The sequence below is a fragment of the Malania oleifera genome, chromosome 8 (assembly GCF_029873635.1).
Source record: "Malania oleifera isolate guangnan ecotype guangnan chromosome 8, ASM2987363v1, whole genome shotgun sequence".
Lineage (NCBI taxonomy): Eukaryota > Viridiplantae > Streptophyta > Magnoliopsida > Santalales > Ximeniaceae > Malania > Malania oleifera.
In genome coordinates this window covers 28,363,266-28,381,806 of record NC_080424.1, presented here as the reverse complement: position 1 = coordinate 28,381,806, position 18,541 = coordinate 28,363,266, and the positions used below count along the sequence as shown (strand labels likewise).

Genomic DNA, 18,541 nt, shown 5'->3' with positions numbered 1-18,541 from the left:
GAAACATCAAAGTGACCGAGGAGTCATACTGCCATATTTGGCTTACAAAGACTCTACTAGCAGAAAATAACCCTACACTAGTATTTACATGATGGAAACCCATCCTAAGCACACGAGATAAGCGGTCACAGACAAGCATGATGCCCTGAACAAGCTTACTTCGTGACACATTGCAATGTCACAACACTTATAGTTGTTTCTTCTTAGTAGCTTTCAGCTCTGATACCATGTAGAATAACAACACCAAGGTCTGTTTTGAAGAAACGATTGAAGAAATAACACAAAGTTTTATTACAACAATCGGATTACAACAATGTGTCTAACCATGCACTCACTAAATGAGCTTCAATGGCGAAAGGACAACAAATAGAAAAACAAAAGAGGATACAATCTTGCAGTCGAGATGTGTGTATTGCTCCCCGGGGGGGGGGGTCTTATTTATAGCCTTTGGTCCGTGGAAGAAGCACATTGGTGGCTCACCTACCATGGTAGGTGGTGGTAGCTCACCTACCATGACCGACTTTGACATTAGTGGCCATCTTTGACATTAGTGGCCGACTTTGACATTAGTGGCCGTCTTTGACATTAGTGGTCGACTTTGACATACCATGCCCGCCATTCACGCTGGATAGGCCATACCGTCTCAGGGGGCATTGCCCACCATACCCCCCACCGGGGGCGCTGCCAGCGGACCCCCATATCTCAAAGGGGAATGTTTTTTGTCTTCGTAGTACCATTGCGGTTTACTGCTTCAACCTCATTTGAACCATACGTCAAGTAAGTGTGCCAATTAACTTGTGGGAGGTGGGCATTGCACACATATACACCAACACAACCATGTGGTTCCTTCATTCTGCTACTGCATTTTGTTGGGGATTGTGGCACACTGGTAGATGCCTTCTTATGCCTTCCATTTTGCATTAGTCATTGAATGCTGTAGAAATAAAATCTTCACTGCAATCTGTCCCTAGAATCTTCAATTTTCTGCCATATTGTTTTTCTGCGAGTGCTTTGAATTGAAGGACTTTAGAGAAGCCTTCTGATTTATGCTTCAAGAAATAGTAACATATCATTTTGGTATAATCATCACCAAATAAAATATCTATTTTTGCTAAGAGATGTCATTCTTGTATTTTCACATATCTACATGAATTCTAGTGGAGCTTTGGCTCACCAAGACGTCTTTGGGAATGTTTGATGATGCATTTTTAGTGGATCATCTCTTCCCAAATTTCACTTGGCGTAGAAATAGAAAGCAATCCAACAAGCATATGGATCTCTGTCAATAATTTGCAGCTGTGAAATTTAGTTGCCGATATTGTAGATGCTAGATATGAGAATCATCATTTCTTACACTTTGAATGGCAGTTTTCTTATGCTGTGGCATAGTTGAAGGGAAAAATTTTGTTCAAGTTTATTTTTACTTTTGCTAGTGAGAATATTCTTCTATCAGTGATGGTGCTCTTGTCATTGTCAAAGTGTGACTTATATGTTTTTTGTAGTAACCATCTAAAACTAATCAATGTTGAGTCAAATTAGGAACACAAAGCACATTGAGGATAAGTTTGGTGTTATGGCCCTTTGCATGGACTCCAATTTCTCCTCTCCTATAAATTTTGTGTAGCTTGCCATCTCCACGTTTCACTTCCAAAGAGAATATTATCAAGATTCATGAATAGATCTCTATTTGCATTGGCTATCCACATACCAAATATTTAAAAATTCTTATCGAGCATTTATGCAATAATAAAATACTTAGCTTGTTTATTTTTCTTCATTTTCTTCTATATGCTTGGTTTCATTATTAATTTAATTTTTTATTATTTTTATTATTTATTATTTATTATTTTTGCTGGCAATCACTTTGAGAGTGATTTGGATGTTTGGATTATATATGCTGAAAGCGGAAATCCTTCATTTCATGGCCATATTTTTAACAAATATGCTACCATGATTCGGAATTAGTGCTGAAGTTCCTGAGCTTCACATTGCATTAAAATCTATTTATTCTTTTTTAATGGGATTGAAAAGATCCCATGAGCTCATCTAGAGTGAGCTCTAATAGATTTTTTGATTGTAGTGTCCTTGCAACCATATGCCTATATTTTGTTGGCAAGCTTCTCAGCACCTTTTCAATAGTTTTCTTTTCTCTCATATCTCCACATCTTCTAAGTCGATTAAAATTCTTGCGCATCTTCTCTACATGGCTAAGTTATCAATCTCTTGCCATGAATTTTGATGCTTAATGGAGATTACCCTATTATAGCCTCCAAACTACTACAACAACAACAAAAAAAAGCCATGCCTTAAGTCCCTCTTGGTTGGATTGGCCACATGAATCCTTTTCCACCAATTTGCACAATAATGTCTATTTGCTGACAACTTTATTAAATCCTTACTCTCATTCCAAGTTATTTTAGGTTTACCCCTACGTCTTCTACTGCCACTAATAGGAATTAGCTCACTCCTTCTCATTTGTGCACTATCTAAGCTGTCTCTCCATTTATTTTAACTTATACCGCTCGTCTACCTTAGCATTCTCATTTTGGCAAGTTTTACTTTTTGGGATATGCTGTTTCTTAGTTGACCAACTCTAGCATAGCTGGTCTTTTAGCCATCCTATAGACCTTTCCTTTTAATTTTAATGGTATTTTACAATCAACCAAAATGTACGAAGAACTTTTCCATTGCACCCACCCTCCTTTAACTCCATGTATAACATCTTCTTCGGTTTCTCCTTCTGCTTGCATAATAGATCCAAGATATCATAAACTAGTTGTACTATTAATTTCTTGATCATTAAGTTTAATATTTTCTCCAGTATTCTTCCTACTACTAAAATTACATTTCATATATTTTATCTTATTTCTATTTATTTTAAAATCTCTAGATTCTAAAGCTTCTCCCCATAATTCTAACCGAGATTCTACTCCACCCTTATTTTCGTCAATCAAGACAATATCATATGCAAATAACATACACAGTGTGAACAACATACACCATGGGACCTTTTGGATACTCCTAACAAGTTCATACAAAACTAGTGCAAGCAGATAAATAATCAAAGCAAATCCTTGATGTGGACCTATTGTGATTGGAAATCCCTAGATTTTCCATATATAGTCCTAATGCTAGTCTTTACTCTATTGTAAATATTCTTAATGACATTAGTATACATACATATTCTTAATGACTCTAGTAATACTAGTCATTAGTCCTATTTTTTATTTTTTTCTATAACCCACTGTTGAACTTCCCTAGGCATCTTATTGCTTTCTCTAAAGCATAAAGATCCCTGTAAAAAAAAAACCCTAACCAAAAAGGTGACAATGGGTCTAAAGCTATGCTTTCCTCCCGATATCACGCCATATTGAGGTAGCAATCATGGCGGCTCTTTCTCCCTCTCTCGATCTTTCGTCGCTATGCCATCAATCCACTAAATCAAACTTCGACTACTTCTTTGTCTCGTTCAACCATCGCTACACCGTCCAGCCATTAAGTTCGAACTTTGATGACCTTCTTCTCTCGCCTGTTACTCCACCATCTAGACACAAGAGTTGTTTATCAATGGTTCTTGTGTGTCTTTACGCCAGAACTTATTAGTTTCCACCAAAAACCATTCAACAAAATCCCTCGTCCCTCTACCAATCATAGAGATTGAATATCGATACCCCTTGTTTTCTTATCACTTGCAACCTTTCAAAGATCTTTTCTCTCCCACTTGTTATTTTTTTGAGCAAATCTAGGCACTTTTCGGTTACCGCACCCCAAACCAGAATCGCATTATTCCAATAATTGCAGTCCCAACCTTAGCCACTTGCCTCACACTAGAATTGGTCTTTATTTCTTTCACAGTTTCTCGCAAAAACCGAGGCCCGGGGTATAGAGATGGTAGAATATTCTACTTTTAAAATTGATAGGAAGGTGTTCAGCATGATTTGGACTCATCAACTTTCCATTTCACTGAATATGCAGGGTGGCATATTTCCTTCATTGTGCTAAAGAAGGATGACTTTATCTGGGTGATGAAGGTGATAGAGGTCCTATCTGAAGGGCCAGAAAGAATGGAGGTATCAGGTATGCAGGGAGCTCAATCCATTACAGAGAAAGGACAGGCAGCCAATTTAAGACCTCTTTCGAACGAGAGGGGCAATTTTCTCCTGCTGAAGAAGGACATTAATAGAGGGAGGTGTTTGGGCATTAGAATTCCAGGGTGCCCGGGGGGGTGGAGCATTCCTGCGCAGTGGAACAGTTCATTCTGGAAGAGAGGAGAGGGAGAGGAAGGGAGAAGTGATGAAAGTGGGCATGTATATTATAAAAATAATGGAGCGGCCTCCGCTTCTCTACTGTTGCACTTTTAAGTGCTTAAAAAAAGAAAAAATCCTAGACAACTTCTCAAAAATCGCTTGTGCAGCCTTTTTGGAACTTATTTTTAAAGAGCACTTATCTACAAACATGCCAAGCACTACTTCTTTACACAAGCACTTATTCTAAGTAATAAGTGCTATAAATGCTAGTTTATTCTTTTTTGAACCTTTTGTTTTTCTTTATCCTTTTCCAGGCTGTAGGACTAAGACTAACCCGTACTTTCACCTCAAGTCTTATGGGACTTGCTAGGTTTAAGCCCATCTCGTCTTGGAGTTTTTGTGGGCCTATTTCGTCTCTCTCGCCGCCAAATGATTAACAGAAATGACATCTCAATCATTAGAATTTTACTATGGCGTACAACAATATCGGTGAATTTAGATAAATTAGAAATGGGAAGAATACCTTGTTGAGAATTTGAAGTTCTCTCATCTTCCAATTCACATTATCACCCGCCCTCCGTTAGAAATGGGATCACCGAAGATGGCAATGAGATTATGCTGAAGAATAGGAACAATTCCCAGAATGTCTACAAATGAGAAATGCTAACACGTGCTTCTTCAGGGAACTTCTTGGGACTACCTTCCCCACCTTCCTGCTGTCCGAATCAGAACACGTTTTCCACATCAATTTGAACCTTAATTCATTTTCAGAATCACAACTTGGGTTTGAAGGAAAATTCCTCCCTATCAATTTCATTTTCTGTCTAATAACAAACATTTTCAGATTCACACATATTACCATTTCTTCTCCTGAATCGAGACATGAACTTTCATCTGTCTCTGAAGCTTCAGAGGATTGCGACCCACACCTTTTGGCAGAAAAGAGAGAACATAGGGCTTGTTGAGGATGAATACTTGTTTTTGTCAAGTTATTTTTTAGATGCTTCACTAATTCCTTACCTTGGACTTCCCTAACCGGAGCCTTAACTCCCAGTTGCTGAATCTTTGAGACAGACTGGATATTGCAAATTGTTCTTCCTTCAACGACATCAGCCCTTTCATTTTTCTGATGTGCTGTTACTTTATTTTTATTAATTTTTAACAGCGAGCTTGGCCAGACCTAACTCAGTATGCTTGCCTAAAACCATGCCTTCTTTCCTTTTTATTTTTTTATTTTTTTTCTATTTTTATTTTTTTTCATTTGTATTTATTTATTTATTTATTTTTTATTATTACGTAGGGTGTCCTAGGATCATCGGGTGCCACGCCCTAACCTAGACTAATCCCATGCCCATGTTCACCAGCCCCCCAGCCAACACAAGAGTAAATCGGATTTTGATCGTGGATAGCAGGAATCGAACCTTGGACTTATACCATCAAGCGGCCCATCCCAAGTCTGCCCTTGCCACCGGATCCAATGCCCGGGGGCTTAAACCATGCCTTCTTGCTCCTATTATAGTATTCTCAAAATTGAGATTTGCCACACCCATCACAATTGACTTACCTGAGCCTAAACCTGTTGCTTCATAGGGCTTAGTGCCCTTTATTCTCAACCCTCCTAAGCACAGCTGTCTTCTTATCAAGACTATTAACCAAAGGTCCAATTTTAATAATCCCATTATATTTAAAATTCAAATTGGGTTAACTTCTCCTTCTAAGCGAAGAAGAAGGAGCTGATTCTGAATGATCCCTGCAATAATGGACAAAGATAACAAATAATAGGAACATCCAACTATTCACCTAAGAGAAACATCCTACAATCCCAAGTTACAATCCTTTCCTATTTGGATTCAATTTCATGAAAATTCCTACCCAAAATTTTTCCTTGAAAAATTTCACTTCAACCCAAAATCCCTAGATGAATAAATGAAGCTAAGAACAACTACCTTGGTATCAGCTTCTCCAATTTATTTTGATGTTTCTCTGATCAATATTGTTCCTGTTTCCTTACTTTTTAGCAAAGTTTTCTCTGTCCTTATTCCTCTCTCTCACTCTAGAGGTAGGGCTTACAGCAAAAGTTAATTGTACACTGTCTGTTGCTTGTATGCCATAGCTGGAAATAGATCAGGACAGCAGCAACTTGCAGCAAGTAGGCTCTGCAGTGCTGGTAGCTGCTCCTGGCTTCGTCATGCCCCTCATCTGTTCTTTTTTATTTCTATGCCAAAAACCTGTGTTATGTATGTTTTAACATGGAATTTCTTATTTTTATTTAATCTAAGCCCTTCCTATCACTTACAAATTAAATAAAATTCCAGTAAATTTTATCTTATACTTTATTACTTCATGCTTAGCATAAAGCCATAAATTCATTCCATACAAAAGCAAATGCAACAACCATGCAATTTATTAAGCAATTTAAATTTACCAGGGCAAAGGGTATGGCTATTACATGCTATGTCCTTCAAAGCTTGAAGGAACAACCTCCATCTGATGCTTTTGCTCCTTTAGGGATACGAACTAACTCTTGTGGGCCTTTATCTTTGAAAATTTCTCCAAACACAGGGATTGACAACCCCTTCCATTCAACAGAGGTTTCAAACTGATAGCCCCTCTGACTGCCTTGAAAATTTGGCCTCTTGAATCGTTATCATACTCACCTAGTAAAGGGCGCGCTTGGGCTGTAAGGCTCCCTGATTTGTGAGGGTTGTCATAGTGTATGTAGCCTTACGTCTGCTTTTATGCAAAGAGGCTGTTTCCTTGGATTCGAACTCATGACCAACCAGTTACAAAGGAGCAACCTTATTGTTGATCCAAGGCCCGCCCTCCATACCCACCTAGTCTAGTCCAAAATATGGCCCTCTTCCTTGTAACCCACTGAAATTCATTGTTCATCAGCAATGTTATCGACGTTTGCCTTAAGGTGAATTTGATGTGTGAATGGACACATTATCCATATGATCTAGGTTAATTATCTTTCGATAAGCTTTAAAAGTATGATGATCCTCCATAAGGTGGTCACTTGCTGAAATCAATGGTGATCTTTGACTTGTCACCTCATCGCCTCATGTACACCCCCTTCCAACGTCTTGATTGTGTCCATATGAAATGATACACACAAGGAAAATTCACATCTTTTGACTCATGTTACATATTACTCTTTGCATCTTTAGAAGTAATTATACCCATAAGTCTAGGAAGAATAGTTTTACTTACCCCCTTGGTGCATTCTGGACCCTGTGCTCCTTTTATTTATTTATTTTATACTGTTGACCAAGTTGCTTTGATCTCTAAACTTGGTATAATTCATATCTCTCTTCAACTTTATACCAAAAATCTTGGGAGGTGCTTATTCATAAGAGTGCGCCATAAATTATATTTTTCTCCAACAAACATTGGAACTTGATAAATTGGGAATAATTGAAAACAAGCTGATTGCTACTGCTTGAAGCCATTGTTATGGGTAAAATGTAGGTGGCTTAAAAAGAAAAAAGTTGGAAATAGGGGCTGGCTCTGACAGCACAAAATGTTTGAGTGCAGATTGTGGACACTGAGCTTGGGTGGCCTGTTTTGGTTGCCAACATATTTACTAACTGTTTAAAAATTAAACAAATATAGACAACCAAACCATTGGTTCCCTAACTTGCCTATTTGTTTTAGAAAATGGAGTCACCACTTTATTTTAGTTTTGAAAAGGAAAAATAAAGGGAAACCTTTTCAAAAAGATTTAGGTTCGGGAGTACCATTGTGAATGGGGAAGTGATTCCTTCAATTCCTTTTTTGATGAAATTCAAAGAGTTAGCACTTTTTATAGCACCCATTCTATGAATGGTTACGTACTTGCCTTGTTTGTGCGTGTCTCCCTTTTTGGAAAGAAATTTTCTGAAAAATAATTATTAAAATATGAAAAAAAAGTTGCAGCATTAGCTAGGCGACCACGTGTAGGGGTCAGTCGATCGCCTACTTCAAATTTTCCTTCCCTTACTTTGTCCTTTTTAGAAAACTTCCATTCCCTAAACCCTTTTTGAAAGGCTTTCGTAGGCTCTATACAGAGGACTTAACCTCATGAAAAACTTACTACTTATGCCTCTCCAAAACGAACATACATTCATGCAAATTTTCAAAATAAGAGAAGAAGAAAGAAAAACGACTTATGGTTTTTGGGTTGGTATGGACTATGGATGGATCTACAAAGTAGATTGCCTACATATCCTCTGAAGAGGAATCAAGTCATCTGTAGTTTCCAAAAACATTTCCAAATTTCAATTTAAAAAACATTTTTGGGATTATATGTGAAAAACTCTTAAACATTGAGTGCTTTGGTTTCTTTGGGAGGAAAACCATAAAACCCTACTCAAAATTTCTGATTTTACTTTTTAGAAAAGAGGCTTTTTAATCTATCAAACCACATCATGGATAGTTTATTAAAATGGTAAATTTTCCAAAAAGAGTGTTTTGGCGTCTTTGAAAGGAAAACCACAAATCCCAACTTGACATATTTGGTTTTATTTTCAGAAAAGAGACTTTTTAATCTATCCAACAACCACATCATGGATAGTTCTTTAAAAGGTAAAAAAAATTCTCTAAAAATAATTTTTGGCTTTTTTGGAAGAAGAAAACCATAAAACTTAAAAAAATGAGAATATTTTGATTTTTTTAAAGAGAAAAACCATAAAGCTGACACCATTTGTTATGGAGGACTCGATCGATCTCATCATATCTCACATAAACATTGCAGCACTTTAGAAAAACAAAAGAGAAACAAAAAAAATAAGGACTTAAACATTCTGGCTAGGCCGGTCGACCATTTGCAGAGAGGTGGTTGACCACCTACAATGTATGCTTTACTACTTCCAAATTTTCGTGCAATTTTTGTTGAATCTAGAACACAATCGTATTCTAACTGATCCTAGAGGACATGCTATTACTCGAAATCAAATGCATATGCAGGAATCATGCAAAATCAATCATGCCAACTCATATTCTCAAATTTTTTGTAAGGCAAAATTGACTTGCAAATGAATACAAAATAAAAGATAAATGATTGATCTGAAGATTGCTTTTCAATGTAAATCAGAGGGGAAAATTCCCACTCAAATGAAATATGAAAAAGTGGAAGGAATGAAAGTATGAAAAATGAGAGAAATGATGGAAATTTTGGGAATGAGAGATCTACTCCAAACATGCACAAAAATTCTTTGAATCTCTGCCATTATACTCTCTTTCCCCTTTGTAGGCGTGCTCTTAAATGGCCCATGCATGGTTTATTTATAGACCATGCGAAAATGGAGGGAAATAAGTTTGAATGTTGAATTTTGAAATTTCAAATTCAAACTAAAATAACTACCAACAACCAACTACCAACATCCTTATTCGTTGCCTAACATGTGGCACAATGAAAACAACCAACTAATCGCAAGAAAAGAATTCAAGATTCAAATTTGCGATGGACTGGTTGATCACCCTGGGAGATTGGCTGATTGCATGCAAATGGCGTCAACAATCTCCATGCATGCATGAGAAAACAGGGAAGAGAAGGGGCCAGTTGACCCTGTAGTGAAACATTTTATTCTCTCTTTATTTTTTCCTTGAATTTTGATTTCTTGAACTAAGTTAAGATTTGTTTGGTAAAAAAAATGACTATCTCGACATAGATGTGAATATATAAGCGTATGAGGCTTGAGAATTAAATAAGCATAATTTTGTCTTGCTGATTAATGTGAAGGGCCAGAGCATTCTCAAACAGGGGCTTTTTACTTCATTGCATGGGATATATTTGTCAATACATTTGGCCTTATATTTTATATGCATGCAGGTCTATTGCTAGCTAATTACTTGAATTAGCGATGTTGCCAGCTTTCCATGATTGCCAGGACTAAGATGTCTATCTGCTGGTTTTCTTCATCCTTAAGAAATTCTTGCATAATTCTATTTCCCACTACATAATACAGAATTACAGTTACATTTTAACAGAAACTCTTTCATTGACTGGGTCTGCAAAGAAGGTGTGGCATGGTTACTACATGAAGAGATGCCAAAATAAGTAATGAGGCAACACAAAGACTACAACTGTGCAATATTCATTTAGCATATAACAAATTGTGATTGTAAATATTACAGTTAATTCATTTATCAGCACATTTTTTGGATTTATTATAAGCAGTTATTGTGCCTTCTTCGTATATTCTTGTACTTGTAGTTATATCTTGTGACTTGACATTTGGTTAATGGATTTTTGTTTACATTTAAGGGGGTGGTTTTGGATATGGCCAAGTCGTTAGCATTTCCTCATCCACTATTGGCAGTTGCTTATCAACAACTTATATCTGGTATGAAATAAAAATATCGCAGAATCCGAAAAATTTTGCATATATAACAGAGGTTATTCTTGAAATCTGCCTGTTCCTTGCTCAACTGCTTTTCACACTTCCTTTCAGGGTTTCCACATGGTCAGGGCGATGCTGGGGATGCTACATTGGTTAAGGTTATTTCATGTAGTTTTACCTCTGGAACTTCTGTTAAAATGTGTTTTCTGCCTGCTTTCGGGCCATTGTATAGAGCAAAGTATTCTAATTGATACTCCTTATCTTTATGTGAGCTTGTTCTATGTGATGCATATATTGTCCTGTTGCATAGGTTTGGGAAAAAGTGTACGGAGTGCCAATTACAGATGCAGTCAATGCAGAAACCTACAGTCCTGAGCAGTTGAAAGATCAAATTATAGCTGAATCAAAAACTGTTAACAGAATTGGTTTCATTGGTCTTGGAGCAATGGGATTTGGCATGGCAACTCACCTGCTGAGATCCAATTTCTGCGTTCTTGGTTACGATGTAATTCTTTACCCCCTTTTGCTTACTCATTCTATTTTATGATTTAGTTTTGTAATTTAAAGATGAAACCCAAATGATTGTGTTTTCTCATTGATGTAGGTAGAAGAAAATAGTTATTTTAGTAATTAGGTTGTATTACTGGGGATATTTTTGTCCTTAAATCTTTATTATTAATAATAATATATAAAAAGGCAGATCTGGAGCTGTAAATATGCTAGGGAAACTGCCATCAATTTTTTCCTTCTTTTCTCTTCTTCTCTTTATATCTAACTTTACAACATGATATGAGAGCATCAATCTCCTCTAAATCTGATTTATTTGAATTGATTTTGATACTCTGTATTTTGTTTTGTTTTTTTTTTTTTTCTTATCCTTCCCTAATTAGTCCTCAAATCTGATGTTCTGGTTGGTCTGAGAATCGTTTAGGGACACCCTTCCCATTGGTTGGGTTGCTAAGCATCCTTGGTAGGAAGGTGTGTGTTTTCGTGGTGGTTTGTTGATGCGCTCTGTTTCTAGTATTCTGCTGTTGCTCTTCCACTGTTCCATGCTCTGGTACTGTTCATGGTTTGCTGATGATGTTGTTGTGATGATGTGTGTTCATGATTGATTGCTTGCAATCTTGTATCAGTTGCTGGTTGATTTTGATTGGTGTTCAATGACTTATTTCCCATTCTTGCCTGCACTTGTTTCCAGTTGCTGCCAGCCATAATGCCAATGGCTGCTGCCAAGATGTTTAATAAGTGCCTGCAGGACTTTGTCGTAGTCGACCCTGCTCTTTGTGCTTAAGCAATTCTCCCAGGACATTGTAGCCTGAATTCTGTAGTCATAACTGCCTCTTGAAGTACTGGGTCTTGCAGTTCTGAAGTGCTGTAAGTTCTGGATTTTTTGAAGTCCTGAAGTGCTGTTTGTGCTAGTTTGTGCTGCCTGACTACTTCTCAGGCTTCTTCCTGTGATAATTCAGCCATAGTTACTCCCTCTAACCATGGTAGGGGAATTTTGGAGGACAAGGATGAGATCTGGATTGTGGTTGTGGGAGCCATTGTGTTTTAGGACGAGGAGTTCATTGGCATTTCTTGCATTTGCACACATTGTGGCAAGGAAAATCATGCCATTGATTGCTGTTGGGATCTCCTTGGGAAACCAACTTGGGCCTTTTGCAAGTCTCTTCTTTTTCCTAAACTTTTCCATTAATCTTCTTAAAAGATATATAGCATTTGTGGTCTATCTCCCAGGCATAAAACCAAATTGATTTTCTGAGACCCACGTTTCTGACATTAGTCTGTTAAGGGGAGATTCCTTCGTCTAGAGAAGGGGTTTGTGGGAGGAAAACATCTTGTTCTGTGCGTCCCTGAGAGCAAGAACAGCGAAAGTGTGGAGAAGCTTATTTGAAGCCCTACTGAAGCTTTCGTCTGAACATGGCACAGACTTCACAATCAGATGTACGACCTGTGGATCCTTGAACCTAATATAGCATGAGAGGCTGGTGATGATGCAGAGTTAGGGTAGATAGTCAGAGAAGTGCACTTTTTGTAGAAGTTGTCAATTTTGCACTGATGACGGGGAGGAGAGAATTGGGAAGAAGCTATTGGGAATCCTGTGATATCAGGAATGGAATTTTAACTTCCCTTCCCAGTTCAGTTTTAAACCTATTACTAATTATAATTCTTGGCTCAGGAGAGGGAGGTTTAGGCCTGACACTAGTGGGCCTTTTAGAACAGTCAATAATGGGTCATAAAAGAAAAACCAGAGCCATGTGAGTACTGGAGATTCTAGAGAGAAGGTACTGAGGGCAGAAATTTATTTGAGACTCTATAGTGTCTTTCACAGAAGTCAGTTCAGAAGAAGGCTGTTCCAGTAAAAACTTTCAGAAGAATTTATTACAGAAGAATAAGATTGATTTTCTCCAAGATTCTATTTCGAAGATTGGGGGTGGGGGGTGGGAGAAGGGTGATAAAACTAAATTGGAAGCAGAGTTCAAAGAAGTAGAACTTCCGAAGAGGGATGGAATAGATGAACAGGAAATTAGTTTTACACAGCAGAAATTGACCCATGTAACAGTAAGGGAGCAGAGAGTGGTCTCAGTATAGGCTCTCAGTATACAGCATAAATTAAAGAAACACAAGGGGAAGAGATTTGTGATGATGAGGAGTGCTCAAATTCAGAAGATGACCTAAGCAGCTTTTGCAATTCTGATAACCACGTGCTAGTTGACCAGTTGAGAGGTGAGATAGATATGGATGGAGAAGACAAATGGGCAGAACTTTTAAGAAGTCTTTGTTTAAATGAAAGGGAGGAAGGGTTAATACAGAGCAAGAAGCCCTTACATATATTCAGCATATAGGAGAAGAGAGCTGCTCCCTATTGTCCTGTGAAACTGCGCAAGGGTTAGAAGATTCTGTTAAGCACAATTTATACTAGATTACAGCTTTGATTGAAGAGGGGTCTTTTTCCCTCGTCCCTGAGCCTATTCTTAGTAAGGTGGATGTTGCTATTCCTTCCAATGTTGGGAAGGGTAATGATGGGGGCGGAAAGTATACCGGGAAAAGGGGGGAAAATGTGTTAGATTATGAAGATTATAAGTTAGAATGTTAGGGGTCTAGGGGAAGTTAGGAAGAGAAGTTTGATTAGGGAGGTTTTGCTTAGGAACTCTCTCGATATTGTTTTAATCCAGGAGACTAAGCTTGATTTAGTTGATGGGGTGGTTGTTAGAGGGATTTGGCAAGGGCGTTGTGCGGATTAAATTTATGTTCCCTCTCGGGGTTCGGTGGGTGGCATCCTTGTGCTGTGGGATACTCGTTCTATTACCAGAGTGGATAGTCTAGTTGGTTTTTTTATCCCCTCTTTCTGTCCGGTTAGAAGTTAGAGACGGGTCAATGGTGGGTTTCCTCTGTATATGGTCCTTCTAGGCCTGCTCTTAGGGGCTCCTTTCTGGATGAGCTTTATTTTGCCTCTGTCTTTGATTCCTAGGTTGATTATGGATGGTGATTTTAATGCAGTGAGGTTCCTTGGGAGAAAAAGGTGAAATTTGGACATTATGATGTATCAATATAAATATCTGATAATTACAACTCAAATAGCCCTCAAATTTTTTTTTTTTTCTAATAGCTGTCTACTCCAATTTGGAATTGCACCAACTTATTTGTGCATGGGAAGAGCAAGAGGAAATGCAAGATAGAGCCAGGAATGGGTTTTATTGCAGCTTTTGAAAATGATGTAAATAATAAATATGAAGTTTACATATTTATGATATTGCCTTTACAGAGCCTATTTCTTTGTGTCTTTTGAGGATAAGGAGGTTACCACACTTTAAGATCAATGGAAAGATGATTTCATGTCCTACATTGACTGCAACTTCATGCCTACTTGTTATTTTTCCTTTCAAGTGGTTTTTAATGATTCCTGTAGAGAGGCTCAAAGGGCTTCAATGAAGGAGAAAAAGCATATTCAAAAAAATTTCCATAATTAGCAATAAATTGAGAAAAATGTTGCTGCTTAAGATAGGTTTCTTGGGTTATTTTATATTTCCTATATAAAGGAATTTTATGTTTCCCTTATAAATGAAAAACGTTTCGAAAGATCCTTACAAACATACATATACAATGTATATGATTTTGTTACAAGTAACTGTACATGGTTTTATCCTTTCTTGCAGTTCTGTCCTCTGTTCTTAGAGCAGTTACAATTAGAGTTAATACAGAAGAGCCATTTGACAACCTAAACCTAAATAGAGGTTATGCATTTTTGATTGCAAAGAATGCCCTTCAGCTTTCTTTTATATAATGGAAGGGTTTATGATTCAAATATCATATAAATGAAGCAGGGGCTTGTTCTTTAGGGATGTGTAGGTCTGGATACCTCTCCAAGCAGCTCGAGCATACTGGCTTTTCCTGATGGTTATTGTGTCGGAAAACCTAAACAAAGATATGCATTTTTGATTGCAAAGAATGCCCTTTAGTTTTCTATTATATTATGGAAGGCTTTATGATTCAAATATCATATAAATGAAGCAGGGGCTTGTTCTCTAGGAATGTGTAGGCCTCTGGATACCTCTCCAAGCAGCTAGAGCATACTGGCTTTTCCTGATGGTTATTGCATCGGAAAACTTTCAGATCTCTTTTCCGTTTTGTAGAGCTTGCATGATAAACCATGAGTTGAAAGTGGACTCAAGTAGGGCGGTTTAATTTATTGGCAACCAGCTAATTGATTGATGCTTTTCTAGGAAGCTTAGACCTGTGAGAGTTTCAATTCCACTTTATTCCGTAGTGTGTGAAAAAGCTTTGATTATTAGTATATATATATATTATTTTACACAAATTTTAATTATTATTTGAAATACCTTGCTTTCAAAAAAAAAGGGAAGAGTATCATTGTATCTTTTTAATAAAAGCATATTTGTGTTGTGTTTTTTGGAACACAGGTCTATAAGCCGACACTATCTCGATTCACTGATGCTGGTGGCCTGGTTGGGAAATCTCCATCACATGTATCTAGAGGTAATTCTTGATTTGGATAATGGCCTTCAATCTTAAAATATTTGAACAATTTTAAATATCTGGTAGTTTCCATAACTACTTTAAGAGTTCTCATGTTATGTCATATGCCTTAAATTAAAATACTGTTTCCAGCTTATTGTTTAGAAGGGTCCTGGGGTGCTGGTTGAAGTAACTGCTAACAACTCGGATTTTTCCTGAAGTTGCTGCACTCAAAATTCAATCCTTGAATCTTGCACTTGATAGCCCGTATTTTATCATTATACTGAAGAATTGCTCAGTTGCATTAAAATGATGTTCAATAGTTGATTTTCACATCAGAAATTGCATTTTGATTGTAAATAATTATATCTGTGAAGTTTTGTGGAGATGATGGGCATGGAGGTTTTCATGGTTTATGTCCATATCATAGTACGTCATACCATTGTATGTGACTGTCTTTACATCAGCAAAATACCATGTGCCACACAAAACTCAACAAGAGTTGCTCATCGCTGATAAGAGGAGACAAAACCCTAAAATGACTCTCAAATTAGAGAAGAAATCCCTATTTGAAGAGTTGACAAGGGAGAAAATGGGAGAAAGGAAGAGAAGTGGCTGCAACCAAGTTAAATTAATCAGGTTTGGTGAGGTTTAGCACTCTTGATACCATGTTCCAATTCTAAAATAAATGGAAGTTTTAGTGAAGAAAATACAAAAAAGTAAGGGTTAGAGAGGGAGAACAGAAGAGAAGAAGAGTAAAAGAGATTTGTGGGAGAAGACCAATAGGCAGTCCCTTGTAGCTTACATACAGCTAGGTCTGCCACTCTACCATCTTTATAAACAAAAAATACGCACCCTTGTACTACCTATTACTAAAATAACATATTCTCTTCTAGCAGCACTATGAATAGGTATCTGAATCCTGGACACATCTTAACACACCTCCCCATACTATGTATTGCTAGCTTGCATTACTCTATTTGAAATAGTGTGCATTGTTTATTGCTGTAGCTTAGAAATTTCATGGATGGGGCTGCAAGATAGAAAAATTTTCTTATTGGGCTTTGCCTTGTAGTATAATTGGATATGGTTATGTCAATATGACTGCAATACTTAGACCTAAGGGTTCTTGTTGTATATATTGTCATCCCTGGGCTTCTTGGACCACCTGCATTAATGTGATACTTGTTGTGTAGAAAATTGAAGAGCATAATGCGTGAGCCCAATAATTTGCTTCAATATCTGTATTGCATTTTCTAATGATTGAATTTCCTGAACTCTTTATTCTCCTATTGGTATTGTCAACATCATACACTGTCTACACATTTGGATTGGTACTGCAAGCTTGTTCTTTGATGATCTCTTTGTTGGAAATATAATAGAAGGAAAAATATTTACTAATAAAATTAATATTAATTAAAAATATTAATATTTATCAGAAGCTGAGGCATGCAAGGACCACTATCCTTAAAGCCAATTTTGCGCCTACAAAGAACATTTCTCAGTGCAAATAGTCACTGCGCACACGACCTCCAGGATTACTCAGCTAGCTCAATTTTTGTGTGCACTCACGAACACTAGAGTGATAGTAGATGTAGTGTCATTTAGTTACCCAACAAGATATAAATATGAGGAAAGAGTAGAAGATAAAGTTATTTTGAAGAAGAAAAACCATATATTGAAATGAAGTTGGATCATAGTTTATATAGGTAAAATTAAGTATATCTTCTAGCATCATAAATATGAAACCGTTAAAGTAGTAGTTAATATTTTAAAATGTTAAAACTAATTAATACATTAAAATTTAATGTAAAATTAAGATAAAATTCAAGACTGTTGTATAATTTTTATTAAATAGATATATATTTTTTTATAAATTTGAAACATCCAACATAAATATTAACAATCCCCCAAATGATTCAAATTAAAAAAAATCGAAGAAAGATAAAAACAGTGTTGGGTAATTTACGAGATGTAATGCATTGGATGGCAATACCTTTTAGTTTGAATTGCACTGGAGGAAGTATGTTATCAGTTACAAGAACTTGGTGAATATTAAATTCTTGAACCAAGTTCTTTTAGCGTAACACTATAAACATATCACTCACATAACATCTCTAGAGATAAAACTCCTGTGGGTTGGTATGAATAGACTATGCAGCATACCTAGGAATTCATGACTGCTCTAGAAAGTTTTAGCCTAGTAAACTTTCATAGGAAGCGGCCCCACTTCCACAGTCACTTAGGTAAATCCATCAAGTGTGTAACTATAGCTAAACACACAACCTAACAAAGGCTATGGATTTATTAAGAGATACGCTAAACCTTACAATCGTTACAGTTGCACCATTCAAAACACCATGGGATGATCAAATCAAATAATAATGCTCACCAAACTACTCAGTGACTTGTTATTACCCATTCAACCTAATTCATGGGATCTCCAATCACGTTGGTTGGATTGCCATCATTAGTAGTTTATGTTAAGGGCTTAAAATACATCCTCCTCAATGTTTATTTTCTTAGCTTTTTAGCTTGTACTTTAGTTAAGGAAATCATTAATCAACAATTATTTCTCAATTCTCATATTTTGATTATATTGATTTTAGGTACCCCCACATTTTTGTAATCACACTAACAATAGCCCAATTTGACTATTCAATTAGTTTAGGTTAGTCCACAAATATACTAACCAAAGCCAATACTATGGCTATGCGTCTATTATCCACTTGGTTAATGCACCACAAAAATAAATAATTTACACACCTATATGTGCTTACACTTTAATTTCTCCATGCCATTTTATGGCCAAGTGACTTAATCCCCACACCATTGCTTCCATGTATTATGCCTAATTTGCACCTCTTAATTTGCCTCTCAAAGACATAAAAATCATTAATAACAATCATGGAGCATATTTATATTTATCTGCATGTTTATGCATCATCACACATTTTCATGAATGAACAAGAATACCAAAAATCACATTGGAAA

At 36.7% G+C, this 18,541-nt stretch overlaps 1 protein-coding gene across 2 annotated transcripts in view; it reads left to right on the top strand.

Moving 5' to 3' along the window:
• LOC131161483 (uncharacterized) overlaps positions 1-18,541 on the top strand; it is a 140,134-nt gene that overhangs the window by 37,019 nt on the left and 84,574 nt on the right. For both annotated transcript variants that reach the window (XR_009138483.1, XM_058117273.1), the window contains exons 10-13: positions 10,495-10,573; positions 10,682-10,728; positions 10,881-11,075; positions 15,493-15,568. Coding sequence is in view for 1 of the 2 variants with exons in the window: in XM_058117273.1 (XP_057973256.1) it covers positions 10,495-10,573; positions 10,682-10,728; positions 10,881-11,075; positions 15,493-15,568 (397 nt within the window). In the remaining variant the exon portion in view is untranslated. The remainder of the gene's footprint in view (positions 1-10,494; positions 10,574-10,681; positions 10,729-10,880; positions 11,076-15,492; positions 15,569-18,541) is intronic.